This window comes from Mauremys reevesii, linkage group 4 (assembly GCF_016161935.1).
Source record: "Mauremys reevesii isolate NIE-2019 linkage group 4, ASM1616193v1, whole genome shotgun sequence".
NCBI lineage: Eukaryota > Metazoa > Chordata > Testudines > Geoemydidae > Mauremys > Mauremys reevesii.
This window is the reverse complement of record NC_052626.1, coordinates 68,876,203-68,895,617: the sequence shown is the minus strand read 5'-3', so window position 1 is coordinate 68,895,617 and position 19,415 is coordinate 68,876,203. Positions and strand designations below refer to the sequence as shown.

General features: G+C 44.6%; 1 protein-coding gene across 10 annotated transcripts in view; it reads right to left on the bottom strand.

Moving 5' to 3' along the window:
* The window catches only part of PLEKHH1 (pleckstrin homology, MyTH4 and FERM domain containing H1), a 92,917-nt gene that overhangs the window by 61,502 nt on the left and 12,000 nt on the right, over positions 1 to 19,415 (bottom strand). For all 10 annotated transcript variants that reach the window (XM_039534608.1, XM_039534603.1, XM_039534610.1 and 7 more), the window contains 3 exons: positions 8,700 to 8,762; positions 3,348 to 3,497; positions 232 to 315 (listed from right to left, as the gene is read on the bottom strand). In XM_039534608.1, the coding sequence (XP_039390542.1) occupies positions 232 to 315; positions 3,348 to 3,497; positions 8,700 to 8,762 (297 nt within the window). The remainder of the gene's footprint in view (positions 1 to 231; positions 316 to 3,347; positions 3,498 to 8,699; positions 8,763 to 19,415) is intronic.

Here is a 19,415-nt window from a genome sequence, read left to right as displayed (position 1 = left end):
AGTTAACTGGGTGGCACAATGGCTATGCCTTAAAGAGACCAAATTTTGTCAGTGACTTTAGATAGCCCATCCTTCCTGTTGGCATAAGGCAGTGGTGCAGAATTCCCCCAGGAGTAATAATATCTTGCTTTTATTGTCCATACAAAGTGCTGAATCTTCAACTCCAGCAACATATAGAATCACCACTCCCAACTGCACACCACAGAAGTTGACAACAGGCTGGAGACTCACCTCTCTTAGCTTAAATGTTACCCACTCCTTGATCTTGGCAGCTTTGTCTTGAACAATTTTAGCTTCCTCAGCCCTCAACTGCTTCTGTGACAAAGAGAGGATTAAATGCATTATGGGAACATGGTCATGATGTTCCTAGTAGGTTACTGTAGCAGCAGTGGCTTATATACTGGAACTTCCATTCAGTGAAATGGTCCCAGGACTGAAGTGTAGTCAGATATTAATAAGCGACAAAGAGTCCTGTAGCACCTTATAGACTAACAGAAGCATTGGAGCATAAGCGAAAGCCACAGGACTCTTTGTCACTTTTTGCAGAGCCAGACTAACATGGCTACCCCTCTGATACTGAGATATTAATGCTCACTGGCCTCTGATATCAGGCCCCTTTAAGGTGTCTGGTGATTTCAAGATCCACTTGAGTAATTTTTGAAAATTTAGGCTAACAATACCAGGGTATCTGTTTTGGGGCCCTATTATATCTTGACCTAATTCCATCTTGGGCAATTACATTCTGCCTCCCAGAGTTTCATTTGTACATAGTCTTCTGCTCCTCTTACCCTACACTATTATGTAATGTTGTTGCTCTGTGGTGTTAAATAACTGTAGTTTTCCACCCAATCGGTGGCTACATGTCAGTGTACCTTGTAAAATGTTTTTTCAGTCCTTCAGAATGAAGAGAATTCTATAAATGTCAATAATTCTATCTGGAGCTTGGAGGGCAGGTGTTAGAGTTAGAGGTTTAAGAAGGATGGTTACTCTGAAAGCCTGCAATCCCATCAAGGTCCCTGTGACACACAGCTGTTGCTCTCACTGAGAAACCAAAGTCAAAGTAATATATTCGGGGACAACAGGCCCAAAACCTGAGCCTGGACACCACAGGGAGCACTGGTTTGTCTATAGGTAGGATATTGTCACAGGGTGACTGAGCCCCTTTTTAGGGAGGTGTCACACCTCCTGTGACCGAACTGGTGTATCCTAACTACCACTGATTAGGGGATGGGGTAGCATCTGGGGTCAGGAGATAAAAGGAGGCCTGGGATCTAGAAAGGAAGAGAGACAGGCCAAAAGCAGACAGATGGAGACTCTGAAGCCAGAAGAGGGCCAAGGGAGCGTTCTGTGCCCACTGTCCTGTATAAGGGCAGGAAATGAAGTGAGAACTGAGGCTGAAGGAAGACACAGGCCTGCAGAGTGATAGAGGGAATGTTTCCTGCCAATCTCTGTGAGCACTGGACAGAGGGAAGGCCCTGGAGACTGATATGTGGCCACTGTCCTGTACGAGGGGTAGGGAACTGGGAAAGAACTCAGGAAGGATGTGAGAGTTCTGTTAAACCCAGGGCAAACTGACTTATTTGTGTTTTTGCTTTGGTTGAGCCTCTCAGCTTTATCAGGAGATGATGGGGATAAGCCCGGCAACCTTCTATTTGAAGGAAGATTGGGGACTGAAGAAGAGTCAAAAGTGACAAAAGGCAGCAGAGCCAGAGGCTCTGGTTTATGCCTTTGAGATGTGGGTCATCACAAACTATCCTGTGACAAAAGTGTTCTCAGCCCAAGACAGCACTGAAGTGTTTGGGACGGAAGGGGAACTGAGACTGGGTGCCTACCGGGCACCTTCCTGCCACGAGGGGAAACTCAAGGAGGATTTTACAGGTACGTTCTGTGTGTGTACAGTGTCTAGCATAGGTCCATGACCAGATCTCCTAGATGCTACAATAATATTACTAAGAGTAAAGTTTGAGAAATCAAACAGGGAGTATTGTTCCCAAGTGACTGCCAGGGTAATGACACCATGCCATCAGCTGTGCAGTCACATCATTTTTCTCTTTTTCCCTTCTTAAGGGAATTTGCTGCTGAAAGATGCTAGATTGATACTGCTGGAAAGTGAAGGCCTCTGTTTAGCCTCAGATCAGGTATAGCATGGGTGGTGGCAGTGCAAGGGTCCCCACTCCAAAAATAGCTTAGATACCTTACAAGGAGAAACCAAGCCTAGGAGCTAGAGGGAGAAGTTCAGTCTCCCTGGCTCCTTCAGCCATTCGCCTCTCTACTGAAGCTGACAACAAAGGTGACAATTGCAATAATGGTTTTGTACCAAAACTGCTGGTGACTTTTGTAACATGGAGTCTAGTTCATTAGAAAGTGGGGATAGTAAAAATGATCACTCGCTTCGTTTTACACTCTCACAAAGTAAGAGAATAAAGGGTTCACTCAATCATTGGCCCATACAGATACAACAAATAAAAATAAAACTGGTACTTCATAGTTTTAATTGGTCTGTGCAACTCAGTGCCACAGCAGCACATCTAGTTCAGATACTGTTTCTGGGTTTAAATAGTCCTGGATAATTCTATGACCAAATAATTACTCTTACTTTAATATGCTTAACTACAAATGTTATCAAATCTCATGCTTCATGTCAGGGAGGTAGGATTTCCCCCCTCCCGCCTTGAGTACAGCATTGTAACATTTGCAATGTGTATTACTCTACTTATTTGCCTTCCTCTAAAGCATCAGGTGCCAGCCTCTGCTGGAGATGAGATTTCAGACTTGATTGACCAGTGGTTTGATAAGACCTGGCAAATCCTATGTAATGCATTTTACATAGGCCTTTGAACATCCATGAAATGGTAATGTCCCGAGCTAGGTTCAGATCAGAGACAAAATGGTAAGAGACTCCGTATCGTATTACCATACCCAAGAACCACTAAAATCTCTACACTTAGGAATTGAATCACTTAGACAACCAGAATGTCAAAGGCTGTTTTCAATCTGAGATGTCCACTCTCCCAGTCTATTATGAATTTAAACCAGTGATCCCAATAACACATTTTCACATCCCACTATGAATCCCCATCAGCCCAAACTTAAATGGATTTGACTTTAGTTTTGTTTAGTTGGATTGCTGTATTTCTCCTTGGAAGGAGAGGAATCTTGCTTTGATCAGAGAACCATCCTATTAAAGACTCGGGTCACTCTACCAGCCAGGAGGAGACTGTTTCCCTTCACAGGTTCGATGAAAGCACATGGATGATGGAGAGATAAGCCAAGCCATGCACCAAATGTTACCTATGGTCCCACGGGCCCATGCATGCTACAGATCTCCCAGTGGAAGGTGGCTTTACCTGTTTCTCCAGCTGTGTTTCCAGTCTGCCGATCAGATCATCCTTTCCTTGCACTGTGCCCAGCAGCTCCTGGTATTTTCTGTATAGGGTACTCTCTGATTCGCTGGTTTTCATACTGGCCAATTTCACCTTCTCTTCCATGACTCTGACCTGAAAGATACCCTCACACTTTCATTGTAATGACCATGGGTGGTGGTGGTGGAGTTAATGAAAATTGAATGTGATGGCATGAGTTACTTTAGTGGTAACCACTCTGAATGGGGGCTCATCTTTATGATGGAGGGAAAAAGAAAAATCTGACCTTTGAAAAAACACTCTTACAGGCCTAAGGTACTCTGCAACTAATTTTATTTTAAAATGCAGTGTGTTCGGTTCTGACATTGCCACTGGCATCACTGGTGGAGCAAGGGGGACAGGGTGAAAGGCAATGAGAAATAAGAGAAGATACAAGTTTGTATCTGAGCACCTCACAATCTATGGTAATAGGGATGCCATATAAATACCCTACATCATACAGAAAGGCAGGGCTCTCTACACTGACTACAGCTAATACCATATTGAATTATTTATCCCCATTAATACCAGATTCAATACGAAGATCCTAGTTGTCCTCTTCAAAGCCTTTGGGTTGTAACTACACTGGGGATACTTACCAAAAAACTCCCACTGCTATGATCCCTAGTTTAGACAAAGCTTTGACAGCTTCTGGTGTTTTTGCAACTGTGCAGGTTAAACCTGCTAACCAACACAGTGGTAAAAATGCTGAAACCCATCAGAGCCTGGCCTCCCTTTGGGCTCCTCTCTATTCTATTCTGTTCTATGTAGGTTTTTATACCACGCTTATCACTGTAGTATTTGATGGCCTTCTAGTAGTGCATTAAGCCACCTAACACGTGTTGTGTGTGTGCTCTCTCATCCTCTCCCAAGAGGGGAAAGCATGTGCAGTGAACTGTCTTGTTTTGAAGGAAGGGGGAGTGTTTTTAATATAACTATCTGAAGCTATGTGTTTACATTAGACAAGGCAAGGGCAAAAAAATGCACCTTGCACTTGGAGTGGAAAGTGGTGAGGTTTGTGATGGTCCCTAGTTCCTACAGGAGTTCAGGAGAAAGTCTTAGGCTGGCCACCAGAGAAAGTTCTGTCTCCTGCACAGATGAGCTTTACTCTTGTTAAGAGTTCCATTGTGCCAGTGGAGCAGAGTTATTGACCACAGTCTCCATCCTGGAGCTTTAGATGATCCTTCTGGGTATCTTGGGCCCAGGCCATGGAGTGCTTTGAAGATAAGGACAGACCTTGAACTTAATTTAATAGTCTACTGGAAGCCACTTTAGCGAATGGAGGACAGGTTTGATATGTTCGCCGTAGCCTGTGTTGCTGAGAAGACAACACGCATTCTGCAGTAGCTGGAGTTTCCTAAGTGTGAAGACTTCATGCCCAGGCATTGCTATAAACCATCTAAGAGGTGATGAATGTGTGAATAACTGAGGCCTGATCTTTGTCTGCCAGGAAGGGAGGGATTTTCTAGCCAAGCGTAGATGGTAAAAATGTTACCTGCAGATGCTGCTATGTGAGAGAAATCAGAGTACGCCTAGGCTATGGACTGAACTGACCAATTGTAGGCACATGTCTTCAGTTACCAGCAACTGCAGCAGGGCTGCAAGTCCTTCAGAATACTTTCCTCTGTCCACCAGCATCTCCTCTGCCTTGCTTGGGTTTAGCTTCAGCCAACTGTTATTCATTCAAAAGCTGATCTCATACAAGCATTGGGCCACCTTGGTGGTAGTGGTGTGGTTGTATATGGTAAATGATAAGTATTATCTGAATATTGCTGGCACATGAGTCTGTGTCATCTGACCAGTTCACCTAGTGGGTACATACAGATGTGGAAAAAGATCAGAGAGTAAATTGATCCTTGTGGAACTCCACCAGTAAGGGGTGCAATTTCCTCATCATTGCTTGTTGGGAGTGACATTGCAGGAAGGGCTCAGACCAGGGGTGGGCAAACTATGGCCCGGGGGCCACATCCAGCCCTTCAGATGTTTTAATCCAGCCCTTGAGCTCCCGCTGGAGAGCAGTGTTGGGGGCTTGCCCTGCTCCGCGTGTGCCATGGCTCCCAGAAGCAGTGGCATGTCCCCCTTCCTGTTCCTATGTGAAGGGGCAGCCAGGGAGCTCTGCATGCTTCCCCCGCCCCATGCGCCACTCCCGCAGCACCCATTGGCCAGGAACTGCAGCCAATGGGAGCTGCAGGGACGGCACCTGCGGACAGGCCAGCGCGCAGAACCACCCGGCCACACCTCTGCGTAGGAGCTGGAGAGGGGACATGCTGCTGCTTCCGGGAACTGCTTGAGGTAAGTGCCACACAGAGCCTGCACCTCTGACCTCCTCCAATGCCCCAACCTCCTGCCCCAGTTCTGATCCCCCTCCTGCTCTCCGAACCTCTCGGTCCCAGCCCGGAGCACCCTCCTACACCCCAAACCCCTCATCCCCAGCCCCACCCCAGAGCCCGTAACACCAGCCAGAGCCCTCACCCCAACCCCCTTCCCCAGCCCGGAGCCACCTCCTGCACCCTGAACTCCTAATTTCTGGCTCCACCCCAGAGCCTGCACCCCCAGCCAGAGGCTCTTACCTCCTCCTGTACCCCAACCCCCAATTTTGTGAGCATTCATGGCCTACCATACAATTTCCATACCCAGATGTGGCCCTCGGGCCAAAAAGTTTGCCCACACCTGGCCCAGACCATTCTAGCACATTACCCTGGACTTCTACTATCTCTCTCAGGTAAGATGGCAGAATCTCATGGTCAACAATGTCAAATGCTGCAGAGGTCCAGCAGGATGAGAATGGATATCTGTCCCCATCTGTGCCAACACTAGTTCATGTGAACAGATGGGAATTCTCTTGTATTACAAAGTTTTAGTGCTCTAGGATCCAGCTACCTCTAGAATCCGAGTTTTCTTTGCAACCCTCTGAGGCTACTACTACTTTCTTTCCCAAGCCTATTTCCTAATTCCCGCAGTTATCATCATCTAACCCTGTGAAGTGTCTGAGTCTAGTTTGTATGGAAGATTCTATAAAGAACTTGTTTTGCTAGATAAGTTCCTTACCATTGAAAAACTCAACTTAACTCAGCCTGGTAATTACAACACGTAATGAGGGACAAATACCCGGTACTGCTGTCTTGTCAGTAAGAGTTGAGTTGCGAATAATTCTCGAACCAGCTCTTCCCAAATGCCACTGTGGCTTGGCAAAGGCTTAGGGCCAGCATGGCAGAGCGCTGGCAATTACCAGGTTGCTTCGCAGATTCTGCATGAGAGCAGCTTACGCTCCATTGGGCAGCCCTCACCTCAGACTTGCAAAAGCTGTGTTTTGTCCCCTTGTCTGTCTACATCAGATAGAGAAGCAAACTGCTTCTCCCTTGCACTGAATCAGAAAGGCAGGCCTTTGCCATCCCAGGCAGAAAGCTAAGCTCACTGAGTCAGATGTGTTTTCATTAGAGTTCAGGGTGATTATAATAAAAAAAAAAAAAAAAAAAAAAGAGGGCCCCTCCTGCCTGTCTGATGCCCAAGTGCTGACTGTGCTGGAGGCTCAGAGTGGGGACTGCAGACATGTGGTTTCTTTAATTGAGGATGGCAACTGTGGGAGTCCATTGAATTAGCAATCCAAACAGCCAGTCTCATTGGGTGAAAGAAAACAAAAGACTCTAAACTCCATGTGGAGCCCTTTCATTTGACAAATGCTGCTTATTCACCCGGAATATACCTGTTTGTGAGAGGGGCAGCTCCACTTCCTAAAGCTGTCGGGTGTAATTAAAGCATTTCTACTGAAAAGATGCTCCTCTCTGGATATTGATATGGGTGGTGCTGTTGGAGAGGCAGCAACCTTTGCGGCCCGAGTCACTCCCCTGGGTTCTGCTCGTGTATGGTGGTACAGCGTGGGCTGCAGGCCTCTCACTGGTGGAAAGTGTGCTACAGTAGGGGTCGGTCACAGTGGCACACACCACCAACAACCTCCACTCTGCCAGAAGTGCAGAACTGGCTTGTTTTTCCCAGGAAGTGGGAAGAGTCGGCTGGAAGGGTCAGCCTCTATTAGTGGGTTTCCTATAGAGCCGTGGCGGGAATGTAAAACGGTGCTGTCCTGGCAGAACACCTGGAGAGGAGAGGTAAATGCCATCGCTCTGCTGGTTCAGGGGGCGCAATCACCATCTCTGTGTCAGCAAGGCTGAATCAAGGCCATTGCCTTTGAATTAAGTCACTGGCGGTCTAGTGATCTCAACAATAGCCATAGTGACAATCTCTCTGCCTGTCTCACCCACTGACCTCTGTTACAGTCCCACACTCAATCTTTTTCTACTCCACTGCCCACATACTTCTGCCGTTATCATCTCAGCATTCAACAATGAGCTGTTCACAGGGAGCAGGGGGGAGGAGAGGAACCTCTGATAGCATGGTATCAGCAACCCAGACATTTTGCACGGGGACCAGCTAGTTATTAACCTCGTACACCATATAATTTTATAGCATGGAGGTTGGGATGTTTCTAGTTGAGATGTTGCTTGTTTACATTTCATAGTACACTTTCTATCATGTTGGAAAAACTTCACCAGGGTCAGAGAATCCCACATGAGGGCTAATGGGACTGGAATTTAAGCCATTTTGTTACTTCACTGGAGTGATATGGGGCTCCTGGAAGAGAGGAGATGATGCTCCTGGTGCAATGCAGGCTTCCCTCTTATAACTATGCCAATGCACTTCAATCCTGACCTGTGGCAGCACCTGCTATTCCACTCTGAGGCCCCTAAAACAGGAAACAGTGGATACTGACCTCCCTGCAACGTGACATGGGTATATAATATCTTGTAATCCCGAGCAATGTCATGAGATTGAGGCTGGAAATAAGTCAGTCTCATAACAGCACTCCTGTGTATTGCACTGTGTTTCACAGCCTCTATGGTGCTCCAACATTGCACTTCAATCCTGATCTGCAATAGCCCCCTGCTATTCTGTGGTCTGTTGCGACATACTGTGTGACAGTTAGTCACTCCATTGGCTTAACTGCCTCCATGCCACAGATCTGTAGGTAAAGGTGCAGCTTCTCTGCAGGATTCTTCAAATGTTTTTGTTGCAGAACTGAAATGCAGGTGTCATGTGTTGGGCTTAACTCCCTTAGGGCAACCCTGGAAACTCAGGCAGGAGGGTAGCGGGGCAGGACCAGAAATATTAATTAATTGCTCTGTAATAAGTGTCTCCCTAGGGAAGCTCCATAATATTGGGTGCTCTCTCTACAATGGTTTGGAGACTGTTAAAAGTGCAGGCTTGCTGGGTTCATAACAGTGTCAGTGTTGGAGAACCTCTTACCTGTTTCTCTGCATTCTCCGCCCTCTTCTCTGCCTCGATTACTCTCTGCTCCAGCTCCTGCATCTTCACAGCCAGAAAAGAGATTTGACAGTGAGCAGAATCATTATTTTTTTTAATCCGAAGCTCCTGGTTTCTTTAACAGGAACTCTGATCTTTGGTATTCATCGGGTTAACTGGACAGCTCTGACCAGGAAACAAAGACCTTTGATCTCCCCCAGCCTACCCGGCCACCCCTTTTGGATTTGCAAGAACTGTTTTCTCATTAGTGAGCTTCATCGGTCATTACATGGGTCAAAGGAACATCCCCGGTTCCGCCTCTGCAATTTATACTTGGTGGGTTATCTCAGCAAGTAGCTTGGCTATCGCCCATCATTCTTTCCTGTGCTTTCTCCAAATAGTGACTCATTAATAGGGGCAAATAAAACTGAATACAGCATGGAATGGCTCCCAGTAGGCTCCATACACTATCTAGATCTATATAGGTCACAAAGATACTGTGGTCTATCTACAAAAGCAGCCTCTAATCTCAAAGCTACAGGTTAGTGAGCATCTCAAATTCCTATTGTACCTTTCATCCCAAAGAATTTAACTAACTGGTCCTTAATTGAAGGAAAGCTCCCAGCTAAGTCAATGGGTGTCTCTACTTGATTAAAGAGTATGGAATTTAATCCTGAATATACAGGAATTACTTCACCTTCATTGAAATGCAGCCATAGCTGGAGTGAAACACAGCAACTACTTAACGCACTACATAACTGTGTAAAGATAAAATATGAAGTCAACTGTATCCAGTTTAAACTAGAAAGAGCATTTAGAGGCAGAATGCAGTTACCCAAGCTAGAATTTGGTGTAGGGCCTATTTTTGCCAAAAATATCATAGGCTTTGTAAGTGGTCAGAACCTCTGTTGGACAATTCAACCAAGACATGGCATCCCAGCAACTAACATACATGCCAGGTGTCCCTACAGGCCCTACTTGTAGCACAAAGTATAGGGTTTTTTCACTCTATTATTCCAAACCACTACAGAACCCCTATGGAGTTAATCAAAAACTATAAACTTTCTATAGACTTTGATAGTGAATTATATCTAGGGCCCTACCAAATTCATGGTCCATTTTGGTTAATTCCACAGTCATAGGATTTTAAAAATCGTAAATTTCATGATTTCAGCCATTTAAATCTAAAATTTCACAGTGGTATAATTGGAGGGGTCTTGATCCAAAAAGGAGTTGTGGGGGGGTTGCAGTACTGCTACCCTTACTCCTGTGCTGCTGCTGGGGTGGCAGGGCTTTCAGAGCTGGGCAGCTGGAGAGCGGCGGAGCTGGCCGGGAACCCAGCTCTGAAGGCAGAACTGCCACCAGCAGCAGCGCAGAAGAAAGGATGGCATGGTATGGTATTGTCACCTTTACTTCTGCACTATTGCTGGCAGTGGTTCTGCTTTCAGACCTAGGCTCCCAGCCAACAGCCGCAGGTCTCCAGTCACCCAGCTCTGAAGGCAGCTCAGAAGTAAGGGCGGCAGTACTGCAACCCCCCTGCAACTCCCTTTTGGGTGAGGACCCTTAATTTGAGAAATGCCGGTCTCCCTGTAAAATCTGTATAGTATAGGGTAAAAGCACACAAAAGACCAGATTTCACCGGGGAGTGGGGGGGGGCACCAGATTTCATGGTCCATGACGCGTTTTTCATGGCTATGAATTTGGTAGGGGCCTAATTATATCCCTGCTATAGAATTCTACAGGATAGTTTTTAAAAAAAAGCACAGAAAAACCTCACTATCTATTAAATACTATAACTTTTTTTAATAACTTTCTTTAGATCCCCAACTAAAGGCCTGTAAAGATTCTGTTGGTTTAATCCCTTTTAAATTCTACAAGACTCTTCCATAATTTCAATGGCATTTAAAAAAATGTCCCTATTTTTCTCTTCATGTATCCCTATTTATAGCTGTCAAATGTTGGTAGGTAAGGAGCACAGCACATCCTAACCCCATGCTGTAGCATTGGTTCAGCACTGACTACTGAGTAATTAACTTTTCGCTATTGATGCTACATTTTCTCCATTCTGCATTTCAATCAGCTAGGATAGTGAAACCAGATGGTCAGATTCACATAATTATTAACAGAGGACTCACTTTATCGCTCCCCTGGTGATAGGACAGGAGTAAGGCTTATCAGTGCATAACCCAACTGTAAAGAGGCCCTGTGCCAGGCACAGATCGGGCTCTGCCACCGCTGTGCTGTCTCCCCAGCAGCCCAAAATATGTTGGGTGTAAAATGGGATGGGGCATAACCTAGGCAGATCTGTATCCCAGTGACTGTGTTCTTCAAAAACCCAGTCAGGGACACAACTTAGGGCAGCCCTCAGGATTGCCCTCACCTTGGCCATACCCCACTCCCCATCCCATCCCTGCCTCATAACCAGTACTTAATTTTCAATGAAAGAGGTGCCAGGTCTCAAGCAAATTGTTTTGTTTTTTTTTTTACTTTCATAACTGACTCAGCAAGCCCAGAGGAGCTGGGGCTCAGCCTTCGCAAGTCCTGGCACAAATTAAGCACTCTCGTAACCCTCTAAATAGAAGAGACACAAACTACCTCCATCCCTTCTGTGGCAGCACAGGGATGAATCTGCTCCACAGTATCCTAGAGAGATAAGGTGGGTGAGGTAATAACTTTTATAGGACCAACTTCTGTTGGTGAGAGAGACAAGCTTTCCAGCTACACAGAGCTCTTTCTCAGATCTGAGAAATGTACTTAGCATATTCTAATCAATTTAATTTCCTGATTCCAATGCTCTAATACAAAGGTGCTGGGTTTAGGTTTTCAGAGATGCTTCAGGGGAAGGTTTACATCTGATCTCTCCTAAAATGAGTGAATTTTTTATTTCAGGGATGTATTTGTTTACATTCAGTTCTGTAACTGCCATCACTTCTAATAAAACCTTCATTTTGTGCTTGAATCAAGTTCAGCTCTTATTTCCCTTCCTCAAGTGTCATCCCCAGGTCTTTAGCCTCTTCTATGGCAACATTCAGCACTGTCAAGGACTCCTTCCTTCAGAGCCTGTCTGGCTTTGATCCCTCTCAAGCTTTAGCTAGTCTTTCCCAGCTCCTCCCCTTTTCTCTTTCTCTCTCCAAGGTAATATTTGCACACTAACTGATCCTCCTACTGGAGAGAAACACAGAGCTGTAGGATAGGGTCCTGGAGAGCCTTTGTGGTCACAGGGCTGTTTTCGAGAGCTTGCTCCATTCCCATAACCTTTCCCTGGAGAGTTGACACCATGCCAGGAAAACCTGGAGGCCAGAGACAGCACCTAGGAAACACATGGACCTTTCCTTCCCTCTTGTTTTACTACAGCAATGGCATTGGTAGATGCTTTTGCAATATGGCCTACTACTTGACTCACATGTTCCCTGTCCCCTTTTCCAAATATATTCTATGCAGCAGGGGTGAACTGTGAAAGATTCAGTTTATCTAAACTCCCCAAAGCTTGGAGGCTTGTTCCAAACTCTTCGGTTTGCACAGGATGAGATTAAACCCAGACCCTTGGAATTCAGGGCCCAATTATTACAGGGAGCCTGGACAAAGTAATGAGTATAAAGCAGCAGATGACAGCTCTGTGCACAGCTGTTTGCTGCTGGTCAGCTGCCTCACTTGGGAGAAAAATCAATAACTCAGGAGTAGAAGACAAAAATCCCTCTAGGAGAGGAGTGGTAGAAGCAAGAGACTGTTCTGAGGAGGCCCCAATGTTTTGGAGTAGCCTTTTGGTAGTTCTGGTTACTACGATTTAATCTTAATCCACCCTGGGTCTGCAAAAAATGTTGGAAGTCTCACAAGAACATGTTCTCATATGAAGCTTCCAGTATTTCCTAACCGATGAAGGCACGAGGCAGAAGCAGGTGGTAGCAGATAGTTCAGCATACATAACACCAACAGACCCTGGTTGTTGGCAGGCGGGATCAAACCTGGGCCCTTTGGTTAGCTTAGTGCATGAGACTCTACCGCATGAGCTAAATGCCCATTGGCTGTTAGCTAAGGCCATAGAGCAGACTCATTTTATCTCTCTAAGTGGTTTCAGTGCCACTAGATGGGACAGAACACCACACCCAAGAGGTGTGTGGGTTACACACAGAACTAAGAATAGGGATACCTAGTGTGACATTGCACTCCATATGCTTTATGGAAATATGCTTATGAATATGATATAACTAGAATATGCTTTATGCAAAAGGTCTCTTGTAAGATATCATTACAAAGCTTATAATCTACGGTGTGTGTTCATCCTATTTGTATTCATGTATCATTCTTGTACCTGAAGCTAAAAATATGAAGTACAACTCTGAGGTCCTAGTGTAATTATGCAAAGTGTGGGCCATTTAATGGTGGTTTAGAATCTTGATGGCTCCCATAGACTAGGGCAATTGGTTATAGATGGTTTATTTACCTGCAAGCCTTCCTGTATGTGTGTGGGCCAGCCCCTGGGTAATAAAGAATGAGGTCTCACAGGACATGTGACCATGGCACCTGATACTGGAATCTGGTATTTTTCCATTTAGAAGGGTGTGAACCCAGAGAGACAAAAGATTCCCACCTTCTGCCAAAGCTATAAAAAGGGGTAGAGCAGGACGGGGGGCGGGGGGGAGGGAAAGGGGGCTAGAGAGGGGGCAGCCATGAGAAAACCCCTGCTTTCCACCTAAGATGTCTGCTGGAAGTAACAAGGACTGTACTGGGGAAAGGATTGGGCCCAGATTAGGAAGGAGTCGAGTCGAGTCTAGTCTGTGAAAGAAGCTTACTGGAACACCTCTGAGGGTGAGCTATTATCTTAGACTTGCGTGTTTTTGCTTGGTAACTTACTTTGTTCTGTCTGTTATTACTTGAAGCCACTTAAATCCTACTTTTTATACTTAATAAAATCTCTTTTATTAATGAACCCAGAATTAGTGATTAATAGCCGGGGGAGCAAACAGTTGTGCATCTCCCTCTATCAGTGTTATAGAGGGCAGACAATTTATAAGTTTATCCTGTATAAGATTTATACAGAGTAAAATGGATTTATTTGGGGTTTAGATCCCATTGGGAGGTGGGTGTCTGGGTGCTGGAGGCAGGTGACCTGCTAAGTTGTTTACAGTTAAGTCTGCAGCTTTGGAGGTGTGGACTAGACATGGGTCTGTGTTGCAACACACTAGTGTGTCTGGCTCAACAAGGCAGGGTTCTAGAGTCCCAGGCTGGCAAGGAAAAAGTCTCAGAGGTAGTCTCAGACATCAGGGGACAGTCCCAAGGGGGTCTCTGTGACCAAACCTGTCACACATGGGCTCTATTTCTCTCTGAAATGATGTGTGACAGGATAAAATGTAAAGGGCAATTAAAGTTAGTGGGAACTGCAAATTAGTCCCTTGGAAAAATTGCGCTTTAGGCATCTCAAGATGATCACCCAAAATTAGTGCCATCTTCTTGAAAATGGGCCCAGAAGCGTTTAGGACCACAAGTGTCTCCATCTGTAAAATGAGAATGATGTCACTTTCTGCTTGACAGAGGAATTGTGAGCCCTAGTTTAATTATTGTAGAGCATATTCAGATCTTCAGATAGAAGGTAGCAGAGAGGGGTGTGTGCGCATGTACCCCCATTTCAATGATCAAACAGCAAACAAACAAAATTACATACACTAAACTTAATGTTTGGTAGGGGTAGCATAAAAATATCACACTAAATTCCCTTCATTGTCAGTGTTCTCAGCCAAGAGGCCAAGGCTTTAATGGGCCATGGAGCCTGACTCCTCTCCAGCTTGTAAAGGTAATCGCTCTAGGTGAGAATGGAATAGTTCAGCAGGGCAATGTTATGGAAGCTTGCCTGGCTACTGCCCATGCTGTCCCTGTTCTGATTCCAGGGCCCATCAGTCCTTGGTAGAGAAGTCAATATGGAGGCCATTTAGTGTCAATGGTAGTGGTGGGTCTTGTGATGTGAACATAAGTCCACTAAGACTGGAGATTCACCACTACATTTGTCATACAGTAGGCCACTGCACAGCCACCACCAAATGGTAATAGCTTCTGACAGCTATCAGTATGGGCTACATGCAAACTGGGGACACTTTAAATGTAGAACAAAATCAATACTGGATGACCACTGTGCTGGAGTCAGTGGAGGAAACTGCTTTATGCCCTCCCTGTTACCCACAAGATAGGCATTTCTGTGACTTTCCCCCCCTCCTTGCCTGTATTACTTAATTTTATGGAAACATCCCTCACCTTGTGATTCCAATGAGCATGGAGGTGACAGCTCAAAATGCATACATGCTCTTTTGCTGGGTGTACCTTTGGGAATCTGTCATCCTAGACTTGGGTCTTTACCCAATGCTGTTGAATGTCCTAGATATGTAACAGTCTATTAATTCCTGCAGGCTTAACTCTTCCTGCTGTGATACCATTATCTCCCACAAGATAAACAGGACTGGACCAGATCAGGACTTGGATGAGAGACTTCCAAGAAACTTCCTGAAAAAAGTCAGGAAGTTATTGGCTTCTTTTCCCTCTGAAGTGGTATTAAGCCAATACTCTGGCATCATGCTAGCTGGCTTAGTACTCTTCTAACTAGGCACTTCTGAAGGATATAAAATTGAGGTCGCAAAGAATCCTGTGGCATCTTATAGACTAACAGATGTTTTTGCATGAGCAGCTAGTGGTGAATATATCATTCTTGCAATGCAAGTAGTGCTTCTAAGAAGTGCCAAGAACATACGAATTCAGCTCAAGCTAAAACATCAAATAGTCTATAAGATGCAGATAGCTACGCTTGCTGCTTCTACAGAACAGACTAACTTACCTACTCTGAAAATTGAGGTCATGACCACTTGTGGTCACTAAAGATTCCACAGCACTTTCTGTAAGATTGAGGTGATCAGGTTAAATTTCAGATGAGTTAAATTCTGACGCCCTAACATCCCATGCAGCTTAAAGTGAACTGATAGTCTTCACTTCCTGTACTAACCTGTTGTGTAGCTTTGCTATGTACTATAGAACAGCTGCTGTGTCTAATCCCTAAGAATCACTTCACCCAGCTCTGGACTCACTTAAGTCACAGGGGCTGAGGTAAGACTTAATATACTCTTGTTTGTAAGGCTCTTTGACATTCCTAGGGGAATTAATAATACTTAGCATTCATAGAGCTTCTTCCATTTTAAGATCTGAAAGTACTTAATAATTATATGGATAGGGAAACTGAGTCATGTTGATTAAGTGACTTGTCCCCAGACACACAGCAAATCAGTGGAATAACCAGGATTAAAAGGCCTCTCTCCCAACTCCATTCCTGTATTTCCACCATTAGCCCAAGCTACCTCCTGCATATGCTATAGAAAGGCAAAGGTTTGACATTCAAATATCTCAAAATGAAGCTGAGTCAAAGCCCCATGGCCATATTAAACACAAGAGTATAAGAGGCTTTTCGAAGCATTGCTATAAGATGCATCCCTCTTCCGTACACACAAGTGAGAAGCCATCCAACTGGTCCCTCTAACGGCTGCATAGGAACCTGCCTGCCAGGTACATGAACAGACCTTTGCTCATATGTTCAGTCAAGGCATTCAAAATAAAACCAAGGCTTAGTTAATTTGTTGCTCAGCTTTTGTGTGTGTCTTTTTTCTGAGAGGCCCACAGCTCACTTGTAACCAGGTCATCATGCTGCCATGGCAACAGTCTGCCATGTCACTCACCAACAGATGATTATCCCCCTCTGTGTGTGAGAAACCCAGAGAGTAGAAATAAATGCCTGTTACCAAAGACGTACAATCCCCGATAATGTACACATGCTCCTAGAACCCAGCAATCTCTAGCATCTATGGTGGGCTGAACAGAATGCAGAACTTTCGCATAAAGACATGGTATTTTAGTATCTTTGACAGTTATTAAGGACCTGATTCTGCAAACACTTACACCTTAGTAACTTTACTCATATAGTTAAGTTTCCATGGGATCAGGCTATCAATACGTAACCTCACAAGTGCAACTCCACTTCCCCTCTCCAAAACTGCATAGAAAGGACACTGGTTTAAATTGTATTAGTTTTATAAACATTCTTTATGTTACAAGCAGCACTGTAGATTACTCAGTCTGAAACTTTTTTTTTAAATATCTAATGCATTTGCATCATAAAATGCAGAGTATTACCAGCCACAAGGGTTCAAAAATCATTAGTCAGATCAGACCCCCCCAAAATATCATTAGATTTGGTTTTTAAGCCAAACTCACTCTTTTTTTATTTGCCTTCTGGTTTCTGAGTCTTTACAGTACACATGGTTCACTTTCTAGTTCTCTCAGTGCTATAATGTTTAGGTTGAAAATGCTCTAAAGGGATGGTTGCTTAACTTGTTTCCCTTGGAATAAAAAAAAGGAAATATTTTTATTGTCTTAAATTATGCAATAGCCATTTCTTTTTGGCCATTTTTTTCTTTTTAAAAATTACAGGTAAAGTTCCAAACTGGTGCCAGTACCTTAGGGCTAGATTCTTCACCAGTTAGTTTTGCCATTATTTTCAATGGGAGCAAGAGTGGCTTTATATGGCTGAACAAAATTTACTAAAGAATCTATATATTTAAGTGTTGCTGTTCCAATATCTCCGTAACCATTACATGGATACTCCTCATCAAAAGTCGGGGACTTCCAGAAAGTAGGTCTGAGCTGAGTTGTTAGAGACTGTCCACTCAGGGAGATAAGTGTGTTTGGGAGGGAAAGCTATATGGGAGCTGAGAATACTGTTCTAATCCCTCATCATAGAATGCTAGAGATGAGTGTCCTTGTCCTGACAGCACTAAAGATTGGATCACAAACAAATGCACACAATCCAAATATTTTTCTCTATTCATCTATTAAACAGATGAATGGAAATTGCCAAGGGGTGTCAGTCTGGTGGGATGATGTGAAGTGGACACCTATCCACTGAACTGGAGTAAGCATTTTCCCCCTACCTCCCCAGCAAACTCATTTCACATAGGCCAGTGATTCCCAGATGAAGGCTTGTGGACTACTGGGAATAGTGGTCCTCCTTGTTTTCAGCAGCTTATGCACAGTTCAGGGTCTTCATTGTAAAGAAGAGCCTGAAGTATTGTAATAACAGCTGAAAAGGAGTATGAGCCAGCCACCAGCAAGTGAGGAATGTCCTGGAGAGAAGGGAATGAGGCAGCCAGGTAGTACATCCAGGGGACCATGAGAAGGAAAGGTACCAGCTGGAAGAGAAGCCTGTGTGGTAGAGGAAAAGGAGACAGTCTCAGCAGAGGTAGGGATAGAAGTTGGGGGAAGGCAGCAGAGGTGGGGTAGGGGTTGGGGAAGAGGAAGAACCAGACCAGAAAGAGGGATGAAGAGCTGAAATGAAGAGCAAAAAACAAAGAAAGTAGGATTCTCAAAAAGAACATTTGTTACCTTCAGTTAAAACAAACAGATGCTCTCCTAATATCCCCTTTCCATGTAAGCAATTGCCATAGTTGCTACAAGGCTGGTAAGAGACTGTGAATGAAGAGGGAGTGAGTCTGCAGACAGTCTTCCAGTTCAGAGAGATTGGGAACCCCTGACCCAGGCCACCTAACCACCATCAGATGGTGGAGAATCTATTTTCAGCAGGGGCACTGTGTACTGTAAAATTTCACTTGGACAAGCAAGTTCACATATGTCCTGAAACCTGACCCTTACCTTGTCCTTCTCTTCGCTCCCCTCCTGATATACATTAATTATATGGGGCCTCGCTCTTTGACCTTTCATCAAACCCCATCACAAGCCATACAGCTGGTTACAGAGTAACTTGATCACTGAACCAAACTGTTGAGATTAGGGAACAAAGGGCCTATTGCTTTGACTGAAGGGCTGGATTAGCCCCCGAGTCGCTTCCCTTTCAGTAAGGGGGCTCCCTGAAGCAAGTGACTCTATCCCACTGCCCCCGGCCAGGATTTTCATCAAAAGTTCTCTGGAGGGGAGAGTCAAACAGGCTTATGGGGTGTTCATGCTTCAGAAGGAAATTTAATACACAGCTTTATTAGTCTGATGTGGATTTAGTCTAAGAATTTCCATGGAAAGAACTAAAGCTAGGAAATGGCTATACACAGCCTAAGAAATGAGACTTAGATTTCCTTGGTGTCATAAAAGCTGGTCTGGCTGCCTTAATACCAGGCCTACATTCTGGCTCTATACAGTGCGTAAAGTCTGTTTAGCTGCACTGGCTTTAAAACTGGTTAGAAAGTGTTCCCAGTATAGACCGGCCTTGGAGGAGCTCAGCTTAGAAGCTACCGTCCCAAAATGAAGCGAGCTGAGAGTTTCTCAGACCTGTATGAAGTGTGGCATGAACAGGACTGGAATGCTATATATCATGTTAGTGAAAAATGTAATTAAAGTGAAAGTAAGATTGGGAAAAAAAATCACTACAGGGGCTGAGATAACTGTTTTCTGAAGAAATGTAAAAACAAGGGTTCCTAATGTAAAATGGAGCAAAAACTGATGTAGGTCACAACTATCATCAGGGACAGATTAATAGTTACTTAGCTGTGACTGAAGGAAATTGCTACCACCGTATAAATAACTGATTGGCTGAACCCTCTTAAATTGGATTATCATAAACCACATGTTGGATCCAGTGAGGGAATCAAAAGCAAACTATAAGCTGTATTAATACAGGCATGAGGCTAATAAACAGGGGTCCCAGAAAACTGCATGTGGTTGAAAGTACTATTCTTAATTTCTAAA